The 20,113-nt window shown below is 33.2% G+C and overlaps 2 protein-coding genes across 2 annotated transcripts; one reads left to right on the top strand and one right to left on the bottom strand.

Annotated features, from left to right (window-relative positions):
- The first annotated feature begins 8,265 nt into the window (after positions 1–8,265).
- LOC112525540 (glycine-rich protein 2-like) lies at positions 8,266–9,324 on the top strand. Its single transcript, XM_025135704.1, has one exon. The coding sequence runs from the start codon at positions 8,359–8,361 to the stop codon at positions 8,986–8,988; it is 630 nt and encodes a 209-aa protein (XP_024991472.1). The 5' UTR covers positions 8,266–8,358; the 3' UTR covers positions 8,989–9,324.
- A 3,856-nt stretch (positions 9,325–13,180) lies between these two features.
- Positions 13,181–19,465, bottom strand: LOC112524577 (auxin transporter-like protein 2). The gene is made up of 8 exons (XM_025134462.1): positions 19,268–19,465; positions 18,817–19,002; positions 18,361–18,473; positions 17,409–17,592; positions 17,159–17,256; positions 14,640–14,847; positions 14,295–14,552; positions 13,181–13,754 (listed from the first exon to the last, which is right to left on the bottom strand). Exons 1-8 carry the CDS (start codon positions 19,430–19,432, stop codon positions 13,464–13,466), a joined length of 1,503 nt encoding a protein of 500 aa, XP_024990230.1. The 5' UTR covers positions 19,433–19,465; the 3' UTR covers positions 13,181–13,463.
- Between the last annotated feature and the right edge of the window lie 648 nt (positions 19,466–20,113).

Raw genomic sequence — 20,113 nt, forward strand, 5'->3', positions numbered from 1 at the left:
GCAATTTGTTTTAGGGCTGTTAGTATTAGTATAGAAGCTGTGAAATTGGTACTTTGTGGTTTGTCATTTATGTTCCATTTGTTAATTTTAGGGCTGTTTAGAGGAGGGTTAGTATTAGTATAGGGCAATTTATTTTAGGGCTGTTAGTATTAGTATAGAAGCCGTGAAATTGGTACTTTGTGGTTTGTCATTTATGTTTCGTTTGTTAATTTTAGGGCTGTTTAGAAGAGGGTTAGTATTAGTATAGGGCAATTTGTTTTAGGGCTGTTAGTATTAGTATATAAGCTGTGAAAGGCCTAAGATTGATGCTTATGTTTTCTCTTTTATCAATTTGTCCAGATTGCTTAATCGTTTCACTTTCTTGGCAATTTCACAACACGAACCACGAAGGACCATTTTTGTTACACGGGGTTTTGATTTATGTCCCCCCCATTGCATCATTTTTGTTATATTTAAGGGGCATTTTTTTGTTTGATTGACTAGGTTCCAAAACCCTTCATATAGTTTATTTTGGTTTTTATTTACACATATAAGGGGCATTTTTTTGACTTTCCGCCGTAGGCATCCAAAATCTCAGGACCGGCCCTGACAACCGGAAGACCTTTGAGCAATGGCAGACTTAGGAATTTTCTTGAGTGAGTGCACCTTTAAGGTGAAGCAAAAGTCCGCAAAGTCGCAAATTTGATAGGAAAGAAAGACGTCGTTTGCAACTGAAAGAACACTCTGCAACTGTGAGAGGTTCTCGCTATTGTGAAACCAAATTTGTATGTTTCCCCGATCATTTTAAAGATTTTAAATTTGTAATTAGCATGCTTTTAATGTCTATTATTTAGTGATTAAACTTATTGCATTAATTGCATGTTAAACCTTTGGAACATGTGTTTATGGACAAGAAGATATTGATGTCAAAGACCTTCCATCCTAGTGGTAAAGGCTTGGGCATGGCATAATCATGAACCCAAGTTCGAGCCCTGGGAGGGGAGTGTTAGCGACATTTAAGTGGGGCCATGTTTAGCCTCCAAAATTGTCGGGGATTAGTCGGGCTTTGGCCCGGACACCCTTACAAAAAAAAAAAAAAAAAGATATTGATTGCATGTTAAACTTTAGGACTGTTGGACAAAAAGATATCGCAAGTTCAAGAATTTTCTACAAGTCGTGGGAAGTTCGCAAGTTGCGGATTGTTTTTAAGCTTTCGATGTTTTTCTAATATTCCGTAAATTATAGTAACCCCCCCTAATTAGAGTAATTTACATATTTGGTCCCTATATCAGACATTTTATGTATTTGAAGTAAGTTGCAAACTTAGTCCTCGTATTTAGATTAAGTTACAGAATTGGTCCCTGTATTTAGAGTAATTTACAAATTTGGTTCTAGTATTTAGGGTAAGTTATATATAATTTATGTATTTTGACATTTAAACATTTTATAATATATTTTTATTTTTATTTTATGTATTTGAACAATTTTTTTGTATTTGTAATAAGTTAGAATTTTGGTCATTATATTTAGAGTAACTTACAGATTTGGTCTCTGTACTTAGACTAGTTTACAGATTTGGTTTCCATGTTTATACTAATTTATAGATTTGGTTCCTGTATTTAGAGTAAGTTATCTATATTTTATGTATTTGAACATTTTATGTTATATTTTTTTTTATATTTGAACATTTTTTGTATTCAGAGTAAGTTACACATTTGGTCCCTATATTTAGAGTAATTTACATATTTGGTTCTTGTATTTAGAATAATTTATAGATCTTGACCCTATATATAAATATGTTTAAATATTTATATATGTGTGATATCTTATGATCATATTAACGATATTAACAATTGATTTATATCAATAATAAAATTCAATTACTAAGCAGGGTGGTTCTTATAAGGCCTTGTTAACTTTGAAGTGCTTAATATCGATCATTACCGATATATTGGCCAAGTTTGTTGATTTTTCCTGAAAGGTTGGCCTTTTTTAGGTCAACATGTTTTGGTACATGGTTGGACATTACCACCACAACTGGAGACCCCTTGCTCATCCATGTGTTTTCACAGACCCAGATGTTCTCGGATAATGCACGAGATAGTGAGATATGGTTTGAGGTTGATGATCATTTGAACAATACAAATGAGAGAAGTTTTATCTTCTGACTACACTCCGTTTTAGACCTGATCTTACCATGCAGAAGCCATATCGTCACTCTTTCGTGTCTAGGGTATTTCTAGACATCGATGATGGATTTTTGAGGGTATAAGATCTTGTGTATATACTTGATAGCATCGACTTGCATTATGGGTGTGTCGACCTGCTCTTGAACGAGGATATTATTCGAGTATGTCTGTTGATGATGGTTGAGGTCGGATTTCTTGGTCGTCATGGTCATTTGCTGGTACCTGATACTAATAAAAGCATAATAGAGGATTTTAGAGCATGAAACCAATATCCATGAGGATCCTAGTCCGAGACCAATATCCCCAAACATACTGGTTTCACACCCTAAAATCCTCTACTGCCCTTATAAAAGTATCAAATACCACCAAATGCCCATCAGCATCAAACATACTCGGACAATATCCTTGTCAGAGAGTGGGTCGACACGCCCATAATGCAACCTGATACTAACAAACATATACTTGTGGTCTTGAACCCTGAAAAATCCATCACCAATGCTTGGAAATACCGTAGACAAGAAAGAGCGACGCAAATCATGTCCAAAACAAAGTCCAACCATAAGACAAAACTCCTCCTACATGTATCGTAGCAAATGGTGGCTAACCCCAAACCACATCTTGTCTTCTCGTGCATTATCCGGGAACACCAGGGTCTATAAGAAACATGGATGAGCAAGGGGTCTCCAGCTGTGATGGTAATGTCCAACCATGGACCGAAACAAGTCAACATAAACAAGAACAACCTCTCAGGAAAATCAACAAACTTGGCTAAAATATTGGTAGCAATCAATATCTAACACTTTAAAGTCAACATGGACTTTATAAAAACCACCCTGCATAATAATTTAATTTTATTATTGACAAACCGATGGTTAATATCATTAGTATGATTATAGGATATCATAAATATACAAATATTTGAACATATTAAAATACAGGGACCAAATCTATAAAATACTCTAAATACATGGACCAAATTTGTAAAATACTCCAGATGTTCAAATACATAGAATATAAACAACTTACTCTAAATAAAGTGACCAAATTTGTAAATTACTCTAAATACATGGACCACATTTGTATCTTGTTTTAAATACAGGGACCATATTTACAACGCACTCAAAATACAAAAAAAAAATATTCAAATACATAAAATATACAAATACGAGGACCAAATATGTAAATTACTCTAATTGTAGGGACCATTACTATAACTTACGGGATATCAGAAAGATATGGAAAGTTCAAGAACAATCCGCAAAACTTTTGTTATCTTTCTGTCCACACGAAAACAGTCCTAAAGTTTAACATGCAATCGATATCTTTTTGTCCATGAACACAAGTTCCAATGATTTAACATGCAGTTGATAGAATAAGTCATAATCTCTAAATAAAGCATGCCAAATACGAATTTAAATTTTTTTAAGTGATTGGGGAAACTTATTTAAGCGATTGTGAGGAGGTGTTTCGAAATCTTGAAACTTGCACAGTGATTTCACAATTGTGGGAGGCTCTAACGATTACGGAGTGTTCTTTCAGTTGCGAAGGTGTGGAGAATATGGTTCCCCCACCTTGTTTTTATATGGAAAAACTTTAACCCCCACCCACCGCAAGTAATTGTTGTATTCAATACGGGTAGGTGGGGGTTAATTGCGGATATTCATATCAATAATCGACATGGGCCAGTTAATTGGCACATCTGCAAGTTGCGGAAGTGTTACTTGCAAACCCATTAAGGAATTCTATATTTTTGGCCCCTCCATAAGTTAAGGATGTATTATCTGCAAATGTATTGATTAAGTTGATATACTGAAAGATGAATGACTAAAATATGAATTGATCCAATCAAAATAACTATTTATGTTAATTTTCCATTGTAAAAAATATGCATCGACAAATTGTACTTTATGTATAATAACAGAAATATGACTTTACCATATATATATATATATATATATATAAGAGTTGGGTTCATGTGAGACCAAAGGTTTTTCGTGAGACCCGTAAGACCAATTTATGTTCATTGATCAAATTTATAAACTAATGATCTAATGGTCTAAATTTGCAAAGTGGCAATTTTGTAATTATTGAGAAGTCTCGTGGCGTTTATAAATGTTCAGATCTGACGATTGTAAATCTAATCTAAGGGTTGAGAATTGGTCTTACGGGTCTCACGAAAAACCATTGGTCTTACATGATCCGAAGTATATATATATATATATATATATATATATATATATATATATATAAATATATTTATCCACAAATAAACATGGTAAAAAAATATCATTATGAAGTATCAAATTGAAATAAAATGATCATATTTTGGTTTAAATTGTTTGATTAAAATGTCGATTATATATTATATATTTAGATCTAAAAATAAAGAGATATAACCACAAGGGTGGTGCCTGATTAGTTTGAGCTTGGCTCCAAAGGTCAAAAGTACCAGAAGGTCTCGGTTTCAAATCCAAGAAGGAACAAAAATCCCCTTGTGGCTACGGAGGTTCAAATGCAATGACTCCGGGCTATCTGCAAAGCAGATAGGCGCCTTGTGATTAGTCGGCTCGCATAGCGGGTTGGATATCCAGGTTAATCAAAAAAAATTAAAGAGATATTTTATTCTAATTTAAAAAACGAAAATGAAGTGTTTATTCTGTATTTGATCATATTTATCTGCTAGGTATATAGTTCAATTAAGAAAGTTATACCATCATCGTTAACATGTACTCTTGGATTTTAAGTAATATACAATGATCAAATATGTTTGATATATAACTAGTAGTTTACCCGCGCAATGCGGCGGGAGCCGTGAATTTTAACGATGATATAACTTACGCTTAGTCTTTACATATTAATACAATTTAAATAAATAAGAGTTATGGTTAAAATTACACTCTACCAATGAAAAAATTTGTATGACAGTTTACAATCCAATACATTTAAACCAATCCAATCATAATTCAAGTCGACAAAAGCGACGATAAAGATGGAGAATCTTAGTCAATAACTCAACAAATTAACACTCCTTTCACAACTCATTTTGGTATAACATACACTACTTAGTTAAATGACTCCACAAATGTGTTCTTTGATGTTTAATCCATTAAAAGATAAAATAACACCTAAAAGTTTAAAAACAAATCATCCCACAAGAACAAGCTGTCAACAATCATTTAGTTTTCAAAAAGCTTTATCGGTTAAAACTTGAAATTTCAGAGAATCGTTATACATAGCGTTTAAAATGGTAGCGTTTAAAATGGTAACGTTTAAAAGGTGTACGTGTCATCCCAAGAACACATAAAGAAAATGATAATTGGAAGCTGGACCAGTCGAAGAGGTACATTATATCCATCGGACAACTATGTGTATGATGAATATAAGGAATTGAATATAAGAAAAAAGAAGCTAACATCATGCAAGCTAATTTATAAAGGGGGGATTGGCACTGTAAAATCGACACAAGAAGCTGAAGCCAGCAAGCATTTACATTCAAATTGTCTGGCATATCAGGTAAACTCCACATTGTGTCCAATACAATTAGAAAATGCATACAAAATGATAAGCAAATTTATAACCTCTTCAACAGTTTTTTCTCTTAGGCGTTCAGATAGCCTGAGCGCCTTGATCTCTGCTTGAGCTTCGTACAATTCTCGATCCTGAGCGCCTTGATTTCTTTGTGTGCCCTTCTCTCTTCTTTGCGTGCTAAAGACACACCACCAATAACGAACAAAACATAAGCTAACATATCAATCTATATAATTAGGGTTTCGAAATTTCAGGTCCCAACATGCACGAATACTTGAGCTTAATTAAAATCTAAAATCCCAAAATTAGCAACCGAAGAAAGTCCGCACACATAAACATGAGAATGAAGGGGATTGGGTAAGAAGGGATATGAAAAACTAATTACCTCGATTCCAATAGAGGATTGAATTGCCTGAATCATGTAATGGAAGCTTGAATCGCCCGAAGAACATTTTGGAATCGCCTGAATGTAATCGAGATGAAGGAAGATGAAGGCGATTCAAGAAAAACCCTAATGAAGAACATTTTGAAGAGGTGAAGGAAGATGCTCTACCATAGCGATGGATCGAATGGAAAAAACCTAACAATATGGGATCGGGAATGATGGATCACATTGATATATGGTCTTGAATATAAGCGTGCTTGAATCGGGAATGATGAGCGTGCTTGAATCGGGAATGATGGAAAGCGTGCTTGGAATTGGAAGCGTGCTTGATAATTTGAAGCTTTGAGTTGTTGGGGGAGGGGAACCGATAAGGGGAAGAGTGCTCCTAGGGAAGACGCATCTTGGGGGAGGGGAGGCGTGTAAAGAAATCTTGGGGGTGGGGGTGGGAGAGGGATGAAAGGAAGTGTAAGGGTATTTTGGGTATTAAAAAAGTTAAGACTTTAAGACTTTCTGCATTAAAGGATAGTACCTTATGCATGTGAATGTGTTTTTAAGACTTTGGGACTTTCTGCTTTATAAAGTAGTATAGATAATTACTTTTTAAGATTTTCCCGATATGTTTAGAATATAGTCTAAATATGCATTAATCAACGGTATTAAACAATTAAATAGCTGTTTTTATACCTTTGAAAATGATTTACAAGAGCATCTTCAATAGATTTTTCAAAATGAAGAATCAAAATTTAAAATCTTAAAAAATAATTACATTCAAGAATAATTGCTTTTCAATTTTAGAATTTATAACATTCTTTATATTATTAAAATATTTAAAAACTTTTAATAAAATATCATTTCTCTTTGATAAATATTTATTTTCAAGATTTCTTATCGATAGAATACAATAAAAAAATTATTATTTTTCCTCATTATAATCATTTTACGAGAGTTTCTTCAAATATGGAAAAATTCAGACCTTATCTCTATACTTTCTCAATTTTGGAAAAACTTTTAAAGAATTTCTTGTAGTAAAAGATTTCCACAAATCCCCATTTTCTTAATTTTTTGAGAATCTTAGAAGTTGTTTGGCAGTTGCTGAATGATTTGATGTAGAATGATTAAATGATCAGAATGATTAAAAGACTCTCATGATATAGTGCAAAATGAAATATAATTGTTGATAATTGTTCATAATGAGATTAGAGCACTAAATGGTTACGGGAGGCGACAAAATCATTTAAAGAGTTTTAGAACTATTAAGATACAATTTTTTTTTTGCCAAACAAGATGCATTTCTTAACGATTCAGATGTTGTCTCTTAATGAAATTATTAAGAGGTAAACAAACAACCCCTTAAAAGATAGAACATACTCAACACATTCTCCAAAATAGAAAATCAAAAGTTAAAATCTTAAAAGGAAACTTATATTCATTTCCAATAATTTATTTATTTTGAAGATTACAATATAAATTATATTATTAAAATATTCATTGCCATTAATAAATTATTAATTTTCTCATTTACATTTAATTTCAAGGATTCTCATTGGTAGGTAGAATAAAAAAGAATTTCTAATTCTTTGGTAATTATTTTTAAAGAATTTCTATTCCTATTTTCTTCATTTTGAAAAAGGTTTCGAGGAATCTGTTGGAAATATTATGATATAATACATAAATAATTGATTATAAGTCTGATATCACATCACTTATCACATAAATATGATAACCGAATAATACTTCAACCAATTATCCTAATACTTAAATATTTAAAACTTTATATATTAGATACCAAAATAAAAATTTTAAAAATACGTTATCAAAATAGGAATCAAATTAAAATGAAAATATCATCCAATTTATTTATTTTTTAGTAAATTTTTTCAAAATTTACCCCCAAAAAATGTAACTTTATTTATTAGCACATTTAAGCCAATGGTTGGATGACTATTGGGATGCGTAACCCCAGCCGTTGGATCTCTTCGAGATCAACCAGAAGTCGCTACGAAATTCCCGATAGGGGTACAATTGGAAATGCACATAAGCGAGTCAATATTCGATCCTCCGTTTCTTTGACCAACAATGACGTGGCTTTTCATATTCCACTATTTACCCTTTTCCGCAAAAACCCTTTATATATATGGTATAGCGGTGGCAGGAATAAGGCCATCGTTGGAAAGGGTTTAGAGGGTTAGGGTTTCCGCTCTCTCTCAATCGATTTGGGGGTTCTTTTTTTCGATTTCTAGTTTTGATTTTGCTTCTTTTTGGAGATCGAAAGGGAAAATGGCTGATGAAGGTGCTAGGAAATCGGGGACTGTGAAGTGGTTTAATGATACCAAGGGTTTTGGTTTCATTACTCCCGATGATGGCGGCGAAGATCTGTTTGTTCATCAGTCGTCGATTAGGGCTGAAGGATTTCGGAGTTTAGGAGATGGAGAGACGGTGGAGTATGTGATTGAGAACGGATCTGATGGAAGGACTAAGGCTGTTGATGTTACTGGACCGGAGGAGGGGCCGGTTCAGGGGAGTACTCGTGGCGGCGGCGGAGGCGGCGGTGGACGTGGAGGTGGTGATCGATACGGAGGTGGTGGTGGTGGTGATCGATACGGAGGTGGAGATCGGTACGGAGGTGGTGGTTATAACAGTGGAGGAGGACGTGGAGGTCGTGGAGGCGGTGGATATGGCGGAGGAGGTGGCGGTAACGCTTGTTTCAAGTGCGGCGAGTCTGGACATATGGCTAGGGACTGTTACCAAGGAGGTGGAGGCGGTGGAGGTGGATATGGCGGTGGACGTGGAGGCGGTGGAGGTAGCTATGGCGGTGGTCGCGGTGGTGGAGGCGGCGGCGGCGGCTGCTACAACTGTGGGGAGGATGGACATTTTGCTCGTGAATGCCCTACCGGCAGCAACCGTTGATCGGAAACTGAATCTGGTGGAGGAGGTAAAGGTCCGATGTGTTTTGACATTTACGGTTTACCTTCCCTTTTGTGCTTACTTTTTTAATTTCTTGTTGTCTGTGTTGATGAATCAATGCTTGAACCATTTTGCAAAAATGTTCAGTTATTTTATAAGATAATTTTGCTGGGTTTTTGGTGCTTGATGTTCTCGATTGTTGATTAAGATTGGGGTTTCTTTGAAAAGGATCGATTAGGGTTTCTTTTGGAAAGAATTGATTCAGGGTTTGTGGATGATGGTACTTGTTGTATCTTGATTTGAATCATAGGGTTGGTTTCTTTTAATGAATCTGGCTTGGTGATGGTGTTGATGGGTCCTATTTTGATCTTTTTTGATGTATAATGGTAACAAGCCTATTGATTGTGATGTGGAATGGATGAACATCAATTAGGGTTTCTGGAGGATGTCTGTTTTGATTATGTCATCTCTTTTGGATAGATATTGGTTCTTCTTGATAGGGATATGAAGTTGCCAAATTGCAAACTAACTTATGATATATATATATATATATATATTGAAAAATATTAGAAACCTGGGAAAATATATGGTTTCCAAGTGGGTAGACTCATAAGGTATTTCTTTTTATGTGTTTGTTTTCTAAAATGTTATTTTGGAGATGCTGTATCCAGTGGCGGATCTAGATTTTTTGTTTTATTGGGGTCACCTTTGAGGTAGACTAGAGACTTGCAAATTCTTTTACCTAATTACAACGTTTTCGAGAAAATTTATGTGTTTTCAATACAAGCATATGTTTACTCAATTATGATTAAGGGGCTGTTTATTTGTAGTTTAATTAGGTTTATTGGTCTATTTGATTTATTTTTATAACTTATTTGGGTTGTTTACTTACGACTTATTTGCATAAAACATGGCTTGATTGTATAGATAGAAATGGTGTCTTGTCCCTTTTTAGCCATAAAAATGACATTCATACCCCTTGTTTAAAGCATTGCATCCTTCAATAAGACACCCTATCTTTGGCCTTTTTATGAGTTTTTTTTATGTTCAAATATTTAATATTCGGTGGTATAGCGGTCATTTATGTTACTCAGATTGTCGGTTTAGATAAAAGACATCTATATGACCAAGATGGCCATCTCACGAATTGGATTCGAACCAATATAAAGCTACTTTCGTTTATCTGGACAGACAAATTTATTAATACAACACTTGATAAAAAAAATTGGTAAACAACCTTTAGGTTGGGTTTGGTATACAAATTGGATGAGACAAGACGGGACGCGACAAAATTTATTGTCCGTCTTATGTTGGGTAAGACTAGAACAAGACATGATAAAACTATTAAAATGACTATGTTGCTTCTAAATGTTGTTCAATATTATTTTATATCATATAATAGTTGTAAATTGACAACAAATCAACCAAAATGTATTTTAATTACATAGTTTTTGTAATAATATATGTCCAAAAAAAATGACAAAAGGTGTCGACTAACCAACCCCGGCAATTGCACGTAAATATTACTTATTTTGATCTGTTATTCAACCCACCTTTCACTTTCGTCATTTGCAACTACGATTTATTCTTTTAGATTGTACTTGCAATTAATCTTTTTTTTTTCTCTCCCAAACTTATCTCATAAATTGAAACTTCATGTTGCTCTTCCAAGAATTGGATGACTACATAATTCCTTTTTATGATATAAAAGAGGCCATCGATAACTATAGTCATGAAAATGTCGTTGAGGAGAGGAGCCACGGGAAGGTGTATAAAAGAGAACTTTTACACTCGCAAGGGCTTGTCACAAATGGGATGAATTAGGTTTTCTCTTGGAATGAAATAACAAGGGTAATATTGTATTTTAACTTTAGTATCATGTTGTTCTGTCTAAGAAATATCAAGATTTGTTCCATGAAAAATAAAAATAGTTTTTACCTTGTCTCGTTTTTTTTGTCCATGGTATGCCAAACATGGGGCTATTTTTTTTGTTCTGTCATGTCCCATGTAGTCTGCATACCAAACGCATCCTTAAGTTTGTATACCATGCTTGTTATCATATATGATATATATATATATATATATATATATATATATACATATACACACATAGAGTATGATCATTTGTTAATCAATTCGTTTATGTTAACTATACAAACTCTCGTAAAATGTATTGTTCTTGTTTGAACCTCTAGTCCTCTATCTATATATATGTATGTGTGTGTGTGCATATATATATATATGTGTGTGTGTGTGTGTGTGTGTGTATAGTGCTGTAATCGAACCGAACGGACACGAATAGAGGTTTGTTCATGTTTGTTTGTTTAACCTAATAGAACAAGCGAACGAACCCGAACGGTAAACGAATGAAAATCTTTGTGTTCGTGTCCGTTCATTTAGAAATCAAGTGTGTTCGTGTTCATTTATGTTCGTTCATTCGTTAACATGTTAAACGAACAAACCTAAATGAACATATGCAAACGAGCATCATTACTTGTCATTTAATTAACTATTACACACCAATTATCCATAGTTTAAACATACACAAAACAATCATCATTCACCAACCATCATCTTTTGAACAAAAGAAACAATCCACCATTATCATTTGTCACCTCATGGAAGTTTAACAGAAAGTTTCATCTGGAGCCTAGGTTTTGGGGGGGAAATGAAAAGGTAAAAGTTTCAAATAAATAAAATTTAAGTCTAAATAAATTCTAAAAAGTTAAAGCTTAAATAAATATTATTTAAATTCAATCTAAATAAATAAAAGATCATATAATAGATTTAATATATAAACGATCATAAATGAACGAATGTTCACAAATATAATGAACGAATAATACTCTTGTTCATGTTCACTTGTTTAAACAAACAAACAAATTTTTTTATTCATGTTCGTTCATTTATTAAATAAACGAACATAAACGAATTTCCACCCAAACGATTCACTGAACGTTCGGTTCGTTTACAGTCTTATACATGTTTGTGTATATATATATTATATATAATGATAAAACCATAAAAAACATTTGTGGGAACTGATATAAAAATATTAGACTGCATGATTTTTTATTTATCAGAAAGCTATGATTTAGAGTATTATTTCACATTGTTTGTATCACCTTGTGAAAAAATTACATGCCGATTTTTTTTGTTCACTTAGTGAAAAAAAGTAGATGTAAAAAAGGTTCACGTAAAACAAGTACACGTGAAACTATCATATATATACTATATTATAAAACATTTGATAAAAACTCTTAAAAACCATTCTTTATGCATGAAGTACTGTTAATTAATGCACAATACTTAAAATTTAAGATTACAAGTAAATTGTGCGTAATTACAACTTATTAAAGCTTCAATTTTAAATTCGTATAACTAACTGCAGATAAACATAATCAAATACAGACATCTCATTTAAAATATAAAAAATCTAAAATATAATATTTAATTAGGATAATCATTTAAGTTCTAACATAATATTTAATTATTATMTTTATRAAATATTATATTATTAAACCAAAAATAAATTATTTCATTATTAAACTTAAATTAAATTATAATAAAAAAWWAAWTTWAARRAAWTWMMWWAAAAAWTAGAACTTTTAAATAGTTGATTTGATATTAACATTGATATATTTTTTTTCTTCAAATTTTTATGATATCTCTAAATTTATATTTTATTAAAAAATAAAATCATATCCTTAAATTTTTATGATATCTTTAAATTTATAATTTTATTAACATTGCAGACTAAGGTGCCTTAGCCTATCTGTACACAGTCACACCTAAAGGGGAGCGCCTGCTCAACTATCAGATCTTGTTTTCCCTTTCCGGGTAGAGCTAGAGTGCAATTTTTTGAAATATGTTAATGTACAACTGTTATAAATCATATCCTTAAAAAGTTATTTTTGGATTAAGGAAAGAGCATCTCAAAGTAAAAATTTATCAGGAAAAATAAAAAAAACTACACAGATACTGGAACTATCTCAATACATGCTCTGGGTACCAGCCACACCAGTACCTATATTTGTACTGAAATTAAGAGTAAATTACGTTTTTCGTCCTTATCAAATGCTCATACTTTGAGACACCAAGAACGTTTATAGTACTGGACCAATCTCAAGAGACATCTCAGTGTGATCCAACTTCGAAAGAATGTCAGTTTATTAGGATACGTAGATATTTTTAACATCTTATAAACCCGATTTTATTATACTGTCAACTCCATAAACAGATTTATCCGAAAAACAGTTGGAAACCAAACTCAATCAAGAAATTGAAAACTACACAAAATTGCAAATAAATTCCAACACGAAATCAAAACAAATATTATAAGGAATATGAAAATAATATTTTTCTCATAAAATTTGATTCCAAATATTTTCTCTGTCTACAAATGAAAATTAATAATGCCATTGGAGTCACCATACTGATGCCATTAACGATCTTGCATGGTGGGACAGAAGCTGGATTCAAGGGTTGTGAAGCCCAGTGCCACCCAACAACTGGAGGTGGTGGACGGTCGTCGGAGAAGGTATAGGACTGGTGGCGTTCAGGAGTGGCAATGGTGGCGACAGTTGTGGCGGGCATTGATAGCACTTGGTGAAGATCCCGAATGTATCGATTTGGTGTATGAAGTTTGTCATGCTCGCCCAACCTCCGAATCCAAATCCAATGATGAATACCCACACAACCACAAAGACGTTGATCGTATAAGCGCCTACCCACCGTCCAAGAAACTTTGGTGGTTGCTCTACTGCGTTCTGCACCGTTGTAATCATTTAATCAGTCAAACGATTTAGAGAGAAAAAGAGAGAGAGAGAGAGAGAGAGAGAGAGACAAGTTTATATGAGAACAATTACCAAATAAAATAATAAGAAAATGGTCTAATCAGATAAATTTACACTAAAATCACGTGTAAAATCACATTTGTGATTCACACGACTTTGGTGGCGACTTGAGGTCGTGGACCATGTCGCCTACACACCCTTACATTGCCCGTTATTATAAAATCCATGTGATTTGACTATTTTCGTATTCTTTTATTTAATTATTGTTCTCGTTTGAATATATATATATATATATATATATATATATATATTGAAATTACCACATAACTTGATTTATATTGACGTTATAGATGTTTAAATGTCATAATAGGCTGTTTTATAAGACTTGAATTTATAGAACCAAACAATTGTGTTTAGTGTGCACCATATAAAGATGTTACAATAAGATGTTAGAACATATTTGGGCATCTTATAAAACTGATTTTGTTGTAATGAATATTATAACATACATACCTCTCTTGCAGCAGGTGATCGGAAGGTGAACATGTGTGCCAGAGCCGGGATGATATAGACGGTGAAACTAACGAGAAGCGATCCAACGGTTGAATTGATCGGCCCAAAGAACGGAAAGATAATGGCAAGAAACCATATCGGGACCACCACCGGCAATCGTGCAGCTGCACGCTTGCACATGCTCTTGCACTCGTGCATTCCAATCGCTTTCTCCCACACGAAATATAACGGAGTGCAAGCAAACCCAAAAGTGATAAACTGCATCAACAATCGACACAAACCCTTTAATTGCCCATATTAAAATATAAATCAGTACTATCATGCACATAAATGACGATAACATACTTGGTGAATCAACATGAGGATAACAGCCATGTTTCTCCACGGAGATCTAGGAAGGAGGGCAAAGGCATTTGAATGGTTAAGTAACGAGTCACCGAACGCCCAGTAAACCGCCGCTGCAGATGGAAGCGTAAGCGTCAGTACATACGCAGTAGCCCATAGGTAAATCGCCTTAAATTTTTGGGGTTTCCACATTGCGTGCATGATTTCCCTGCCAACACGATTTTTCGTCAGTACTGAGTAAAGTAAATTAAACGAACCCAGTAAAATTCACGTAAATATAAGGTTCAAATTTTTTAAAAAGCAAACTAACAAGGTTCGATCTATAAAATGAAACTCTTTATATTTGTGAATGGGCCCAAGCCCAACTTTCATGGCCTACCTCTGACTCATATGGGCTAACTTGTGTTTTAAAACATAGGCCCACTAAAGACCCCTTGGCCCAATGAAGTATCAAGCTTTTGAAACCCATAGTTGATTCTATTTCTATTGTAAATCGACGGACAAATAAGGACGTGACACGTGTTTCATTTTATCTGAATAATGAACGTGAATTTTTTACAATATTCACGATGAATGTTTACGCAATTAATAATAAACCATTCATGATAAATATCTCATGAATGTCTGGACACATGACACTCTTGTTTGTCTCATGGTCCATAGGGAAAGTTCAGTTCAGAACTGAACTTTCCCTATGCAAATATATTCCTATATATATTTAGAAAATATTATGTTCAATAAATCATAAATACTAATGACCCCTAATAAAATCAAACTTAATCTTTAAGAAGCTGTCATTAAAAAAAAGGCAAATTGCATGAAAAAGTAATATGTTTTAACTTGATTCTTAATTTGGATAATGTACTTTCAAAAATTTTATTTTGTTATCTAAGATGTAAAGTTTTAAACATTTAAGTATCTGGGTAACTGGTTGAAACATTAACCGATTATCATGCTGATGTGGCGGGTGATATTGTATCTAACTCAGTATTTTTTCCTGACGTGGTTAGTGACATGAACTTTTTAATCTAAAGTTAGTTTTCAACCGGTTATTCGGGTATTTAAATATTTAATACTTTACATCTTAGGTACCAAAATGGAAGTTCTGAAAATACGTTACACAAAATATGAATCAAGTTAAAACACGTCATTTTTTTCTTGTAATTATTCTAAAGAAAAGATATGCATACATCATACATTTTAATCGTTTGGTTTTATTTGTTTCTAAAGTTATATTAAATATTTAAGTAAAGAAAAATAATTTGATTGGTTAAAAAAAAAAGAAATTTAAAATTGTTTTTTAAAAGTTATTTATGGAAAAGCGAAGTGATGATAAAAGAGAGGTCGCTTTCTAGAAATACCACAAAGTATGAAAAAGACGGAAAAGGGATTCCCAAGAAAAGAAGGGACTTTCTGCTACTCATGAATGGGATAGGGGTATTATTGTAATTTAACATGTTTAAACTGTCGTGCTCCGAAAAAGAGTTATGCTTCGTTGTGGATGAGTGCACAGGGACTTCGATAGGGACTAATCTTTAGAAATTTTATAGTAAAAGTCATTCGATCAGATGGTCAGATCATGTCGATGATGATAAACAAAGCTCAAGTCATTTTCATTAAAAAAATAATATTATTTATATATATATATATATATATATATATATATATATTCTACAAGATTGTAATTATTTGGATCAGTTTGTGCACACCTCAACTAATTAGTAAAATCTGAAAGTTATCAGATAGGATAACTTTCAGTAGTTTTTGGAGGATTCGAACTGATGACCGTTGAAAAGGAAATCAAAGTCACCAGTTTAGCTATATAAAATTTCAAGACCATCTTTAAAATGACGATATTTCCCCGTCTGATAACTATCTTTAAAAATGACGATTTTACCCTTAAAAAGAATCTTTACATGAACTTGGATCGAAAGCGGAAAGCTTATGTAAAATGTAAAATTTTGAGCACCTCTTTAGAATAATGATTTTATCCTGAATTGACGACTGTTTTAAAAAATGACGATTTTACCCTTCAAAGAATCCTTACATGGACTTGGATTAAAAGGGAAAAAGTGGAAAGCTATAACGAGAATTTAAATTTCAAGACCATAACTAAAATGACGAAATTACCCTTGTATGACGACCATCTTTGAAAATGACGCATTTATCCTTGAAAGAATCCTTACATGGACTTGGATCAAATGAAAAAAAGTGAGTTCGGGTAAAAGTATAAAATTTCGAGACCATATTTAAAAATGACGACTTTACCCTTATTTAACGATCGTTTTTTGAAATGACGAATCTACACTTAAAATAATCGAAATCATATCAAAAGAGAAAAAATGGAAAGCAAAGTCTCTTCTCTCTCTCTCTCTCTTGTTATTTTCAACATGATGATAACACCCACATACAAAGGAAAAACATAAGTGATGTGAAATGACAATTGTACCCATTTGAGTGAATAAAAAATTGCAGGGGTGTCTTTTGGAAATAACATAAAGGACAGGGGGTGTTCTTACACAGTCACTGCATGTCCCCCGAATGTGTACAGAATGTTTGTTGCCCCAGTGAAGTAAAGAACCATCTTTGCTGGACCTGTATGTTTCACCCCTTCCACCTACAAAAGTTACACTTTACACCCCTATACTTTTAAATCGCACTAGTACTCCAAAATAATATATGATTTACAAGTAATTTTTCAATGGTACAAGTATTATTGCATAAAGTAAAAGTCATTAAAACGTAAAACGACAGAAGACGGTAAAAAACCTGGCCGTGGAGGAGTGATGCGACTGTTAGGTACCATGCTGTGTAAGTGGTCATGACCAATCCTAGGAACGACCAAATTCTGTAGTTGTGAAATGACGGGATAAACACAGTCGTTGCACAGCATGCACCAAATATGTATGTCCATGTCCGCTTGTCTAAATTGTCGTTTATGTAGTATATATTGCTGCAATAAGCACATGTTATTATTTCACTTATTAATTAATGAATTGTACAAAATGTGACATGTTATGTACAAGTAAATTGTACTCATCGACCAGGGGTAAACCACTTTTACCGATGAGGCAGTGAAAAGAGTATCATGCCTTGCTTTAAGTAAATTTAAATTATTTACAGTACAACTGTTAACCTATCCATCAGTTATCTGATTTAGGTTATGTTTGACAAAATAGCTGATAAAATAGTCATGTTTTGTAAAACTAACATATAAATTATATGAAAATTTAAAATGATCTAAAAAAATGTTGAAAAATAAAAAGGGTATCACTAAAAAATGTTTTTTGAGATTATTAAAATACTACTTAAAAGTAGTTTTTCAAATGGGCAAATTGAATTAAAAGTAACGTACTTTAACTTTATTCATATTTTGGGTAATGTAAGATTCCATTTTAGTACCTAAGATATAAAGTTTTAAACATTTAAGTACTCAGGTAACTGGTTGAAGCATTAACGGTTACCATGATGATGTGACGAGTGATGTGGTATCCAACTCAGTATTATTTGCTATTCTATCCAATTTCATCTCATCGTTCATCACATCAGCATGGTAACCGGTTAATCTTTCAGCCAGTTACCCGGGTTACCAAAATGAAAGTTTTGAAAGTATGTTACCAAAAATAAGAATCAAGTTAAAGTATATTACTTTTTCAACAGTTAGCTAGCATATGGCCAGAATTTATAAGGAAATTGTACATTGTGCATTAAGGAGTTGTACCTAGCACAAGCTATGAGTTGAATCACAGATCCAAACAGAAGAAATGTGCAATTAAATCCCAACCCAACATTTCTCCAATGTTTTCCAAGCAATCCATCAAGAACTTCAAACCACTGCAATTAGTCAACAATCCAACATTCAAAAAAGTCAAATCCGATACAAGGTACAAGCTTTTACAGCACGATGTACAAGTCTTAATAACACAATTACGCTCAAAAGGCTCGTTTTTTTGTATAATTTAACGAACCCAGAAATTTTTGATGCACGAGGAATTTTTAAACACGAACAATGTACAACATTTAATGCACAAAGTATTAGATTTTAATGTTTTCAAACGATCCGTTAACTAATAAGTTGAATATCGGTGAATAAGCTCGATGTTAGCTGATAAGTTAGTTATGTCGGGTAATTGACGTACAAGTGGTCGATGCATAGTTGTGCATTAAGGAGTTGTACCTGAATGACATGGTTTCTAAAGTCTGCTTTTTCCCTTTCCTTTCTAGTTCTATATTCAACATAGAGAATGCTAATAAGATAAGCAGTCCAACTGCCCATCAAACCATAGAAAACTTGAAATAATATCCCCGAAAGCATCCCGAGTTGCGAAAACGAGTACGGTAGCGTAAGCAACACCTGCGCCACCTGCACGTTTTTTTTACAACGGTTACACGTCATCAAACGTTCAAAACCAAAAAAATACCCTTCTGGGCCAAAATAATTATCCACAATGAAAAAAGACAGACGTTTTTAGAAATACGCAATTATTACACTTTTTAATTAATTAAATGACAATTTTATCCTCAATATAGAAATGACGTATCCATGTAAGGGATACGTCATTCCTAATGATGACCATAATTGAAATATCAAATCATACAATCAAACGAACACGGATGAAATCCGATACCTGGTTCGATGAACAACTGAACCAAGCATCGTAAGCGGAACCACCGTTCCAAAAGAAGTTGGAAATGGTGTTTTTGACGTTTTTCGGCTTCCCTTCGGCCTCCATTTCGATATAGTTTCCGACTAACACAGTCTCCACCACCTTCTCATGGCCTTGATCATCCATGGCTGCTACTCTCTCTCTCTCTCTCTACTTTCTCTCTCTCTATATGTATAGGTTTTAAAAGATGTGTGTTGGGAGTTAATGAAACATGGAAGGTTGAGAGTGGAGATTATAGAAGAGATGGTGGGTGGTGTGTGTATTTATAGATCAAAAAAGACATAAAAGAGAAGAGGTGTAAGTATGTCTTCATGTTGGATGTTGGGAATACTTTATATTAACATTTATTCTTTCCATAAATGAAGATAGCAGAGTCAGTGCTTATCGAATAAATTGTTGCATATAATGCTGTTTTGGTGGATTAAAATTTTACCCGGTAAGTAAATGATAATGTTGAATTTTGCCGTAAGCACTTATCTGGGTAAGCATTTGATAAACGACCCATAACAAAATTTGCTTCTGAAACATAGATCAGTTAATAAAAGGATGAAACTTTTTTTTTCTTTCCAAATATAAGATAAGTTCTGGTTTCGATTTTAGGCCCCTGTTAGCTTAAACCTTTAAGTGATCTAAATATGCTCCTTTACGTTGATATCCTTAAAGACAGGTTCTGTGTAAGGTTGGTTGAGATTACTGATAATCAAATTTTTTTATCCAATTTCAACATAATTTTTTCCTTTGTTATATCAGTTTTAGTAATTATTTTGTAGTTATATATCCGATTTGGGTTTTGTTGTTTAATATTTT

Source organism: Cynara cardunculus (genome assembly GCF_001531365.2).
Source record: "Cynara cardunculus var. scolymus isolate 2C chromosome LG 13, CcrdV1, whole genome shotgun sequence".
Classification (NCBI taxonomy): Eukaryota; Viridiplantae; Streptophyta; class Magnoliopsida; order Asterales; family Asteraceae; genus Cynara; species Cynara cardunculus.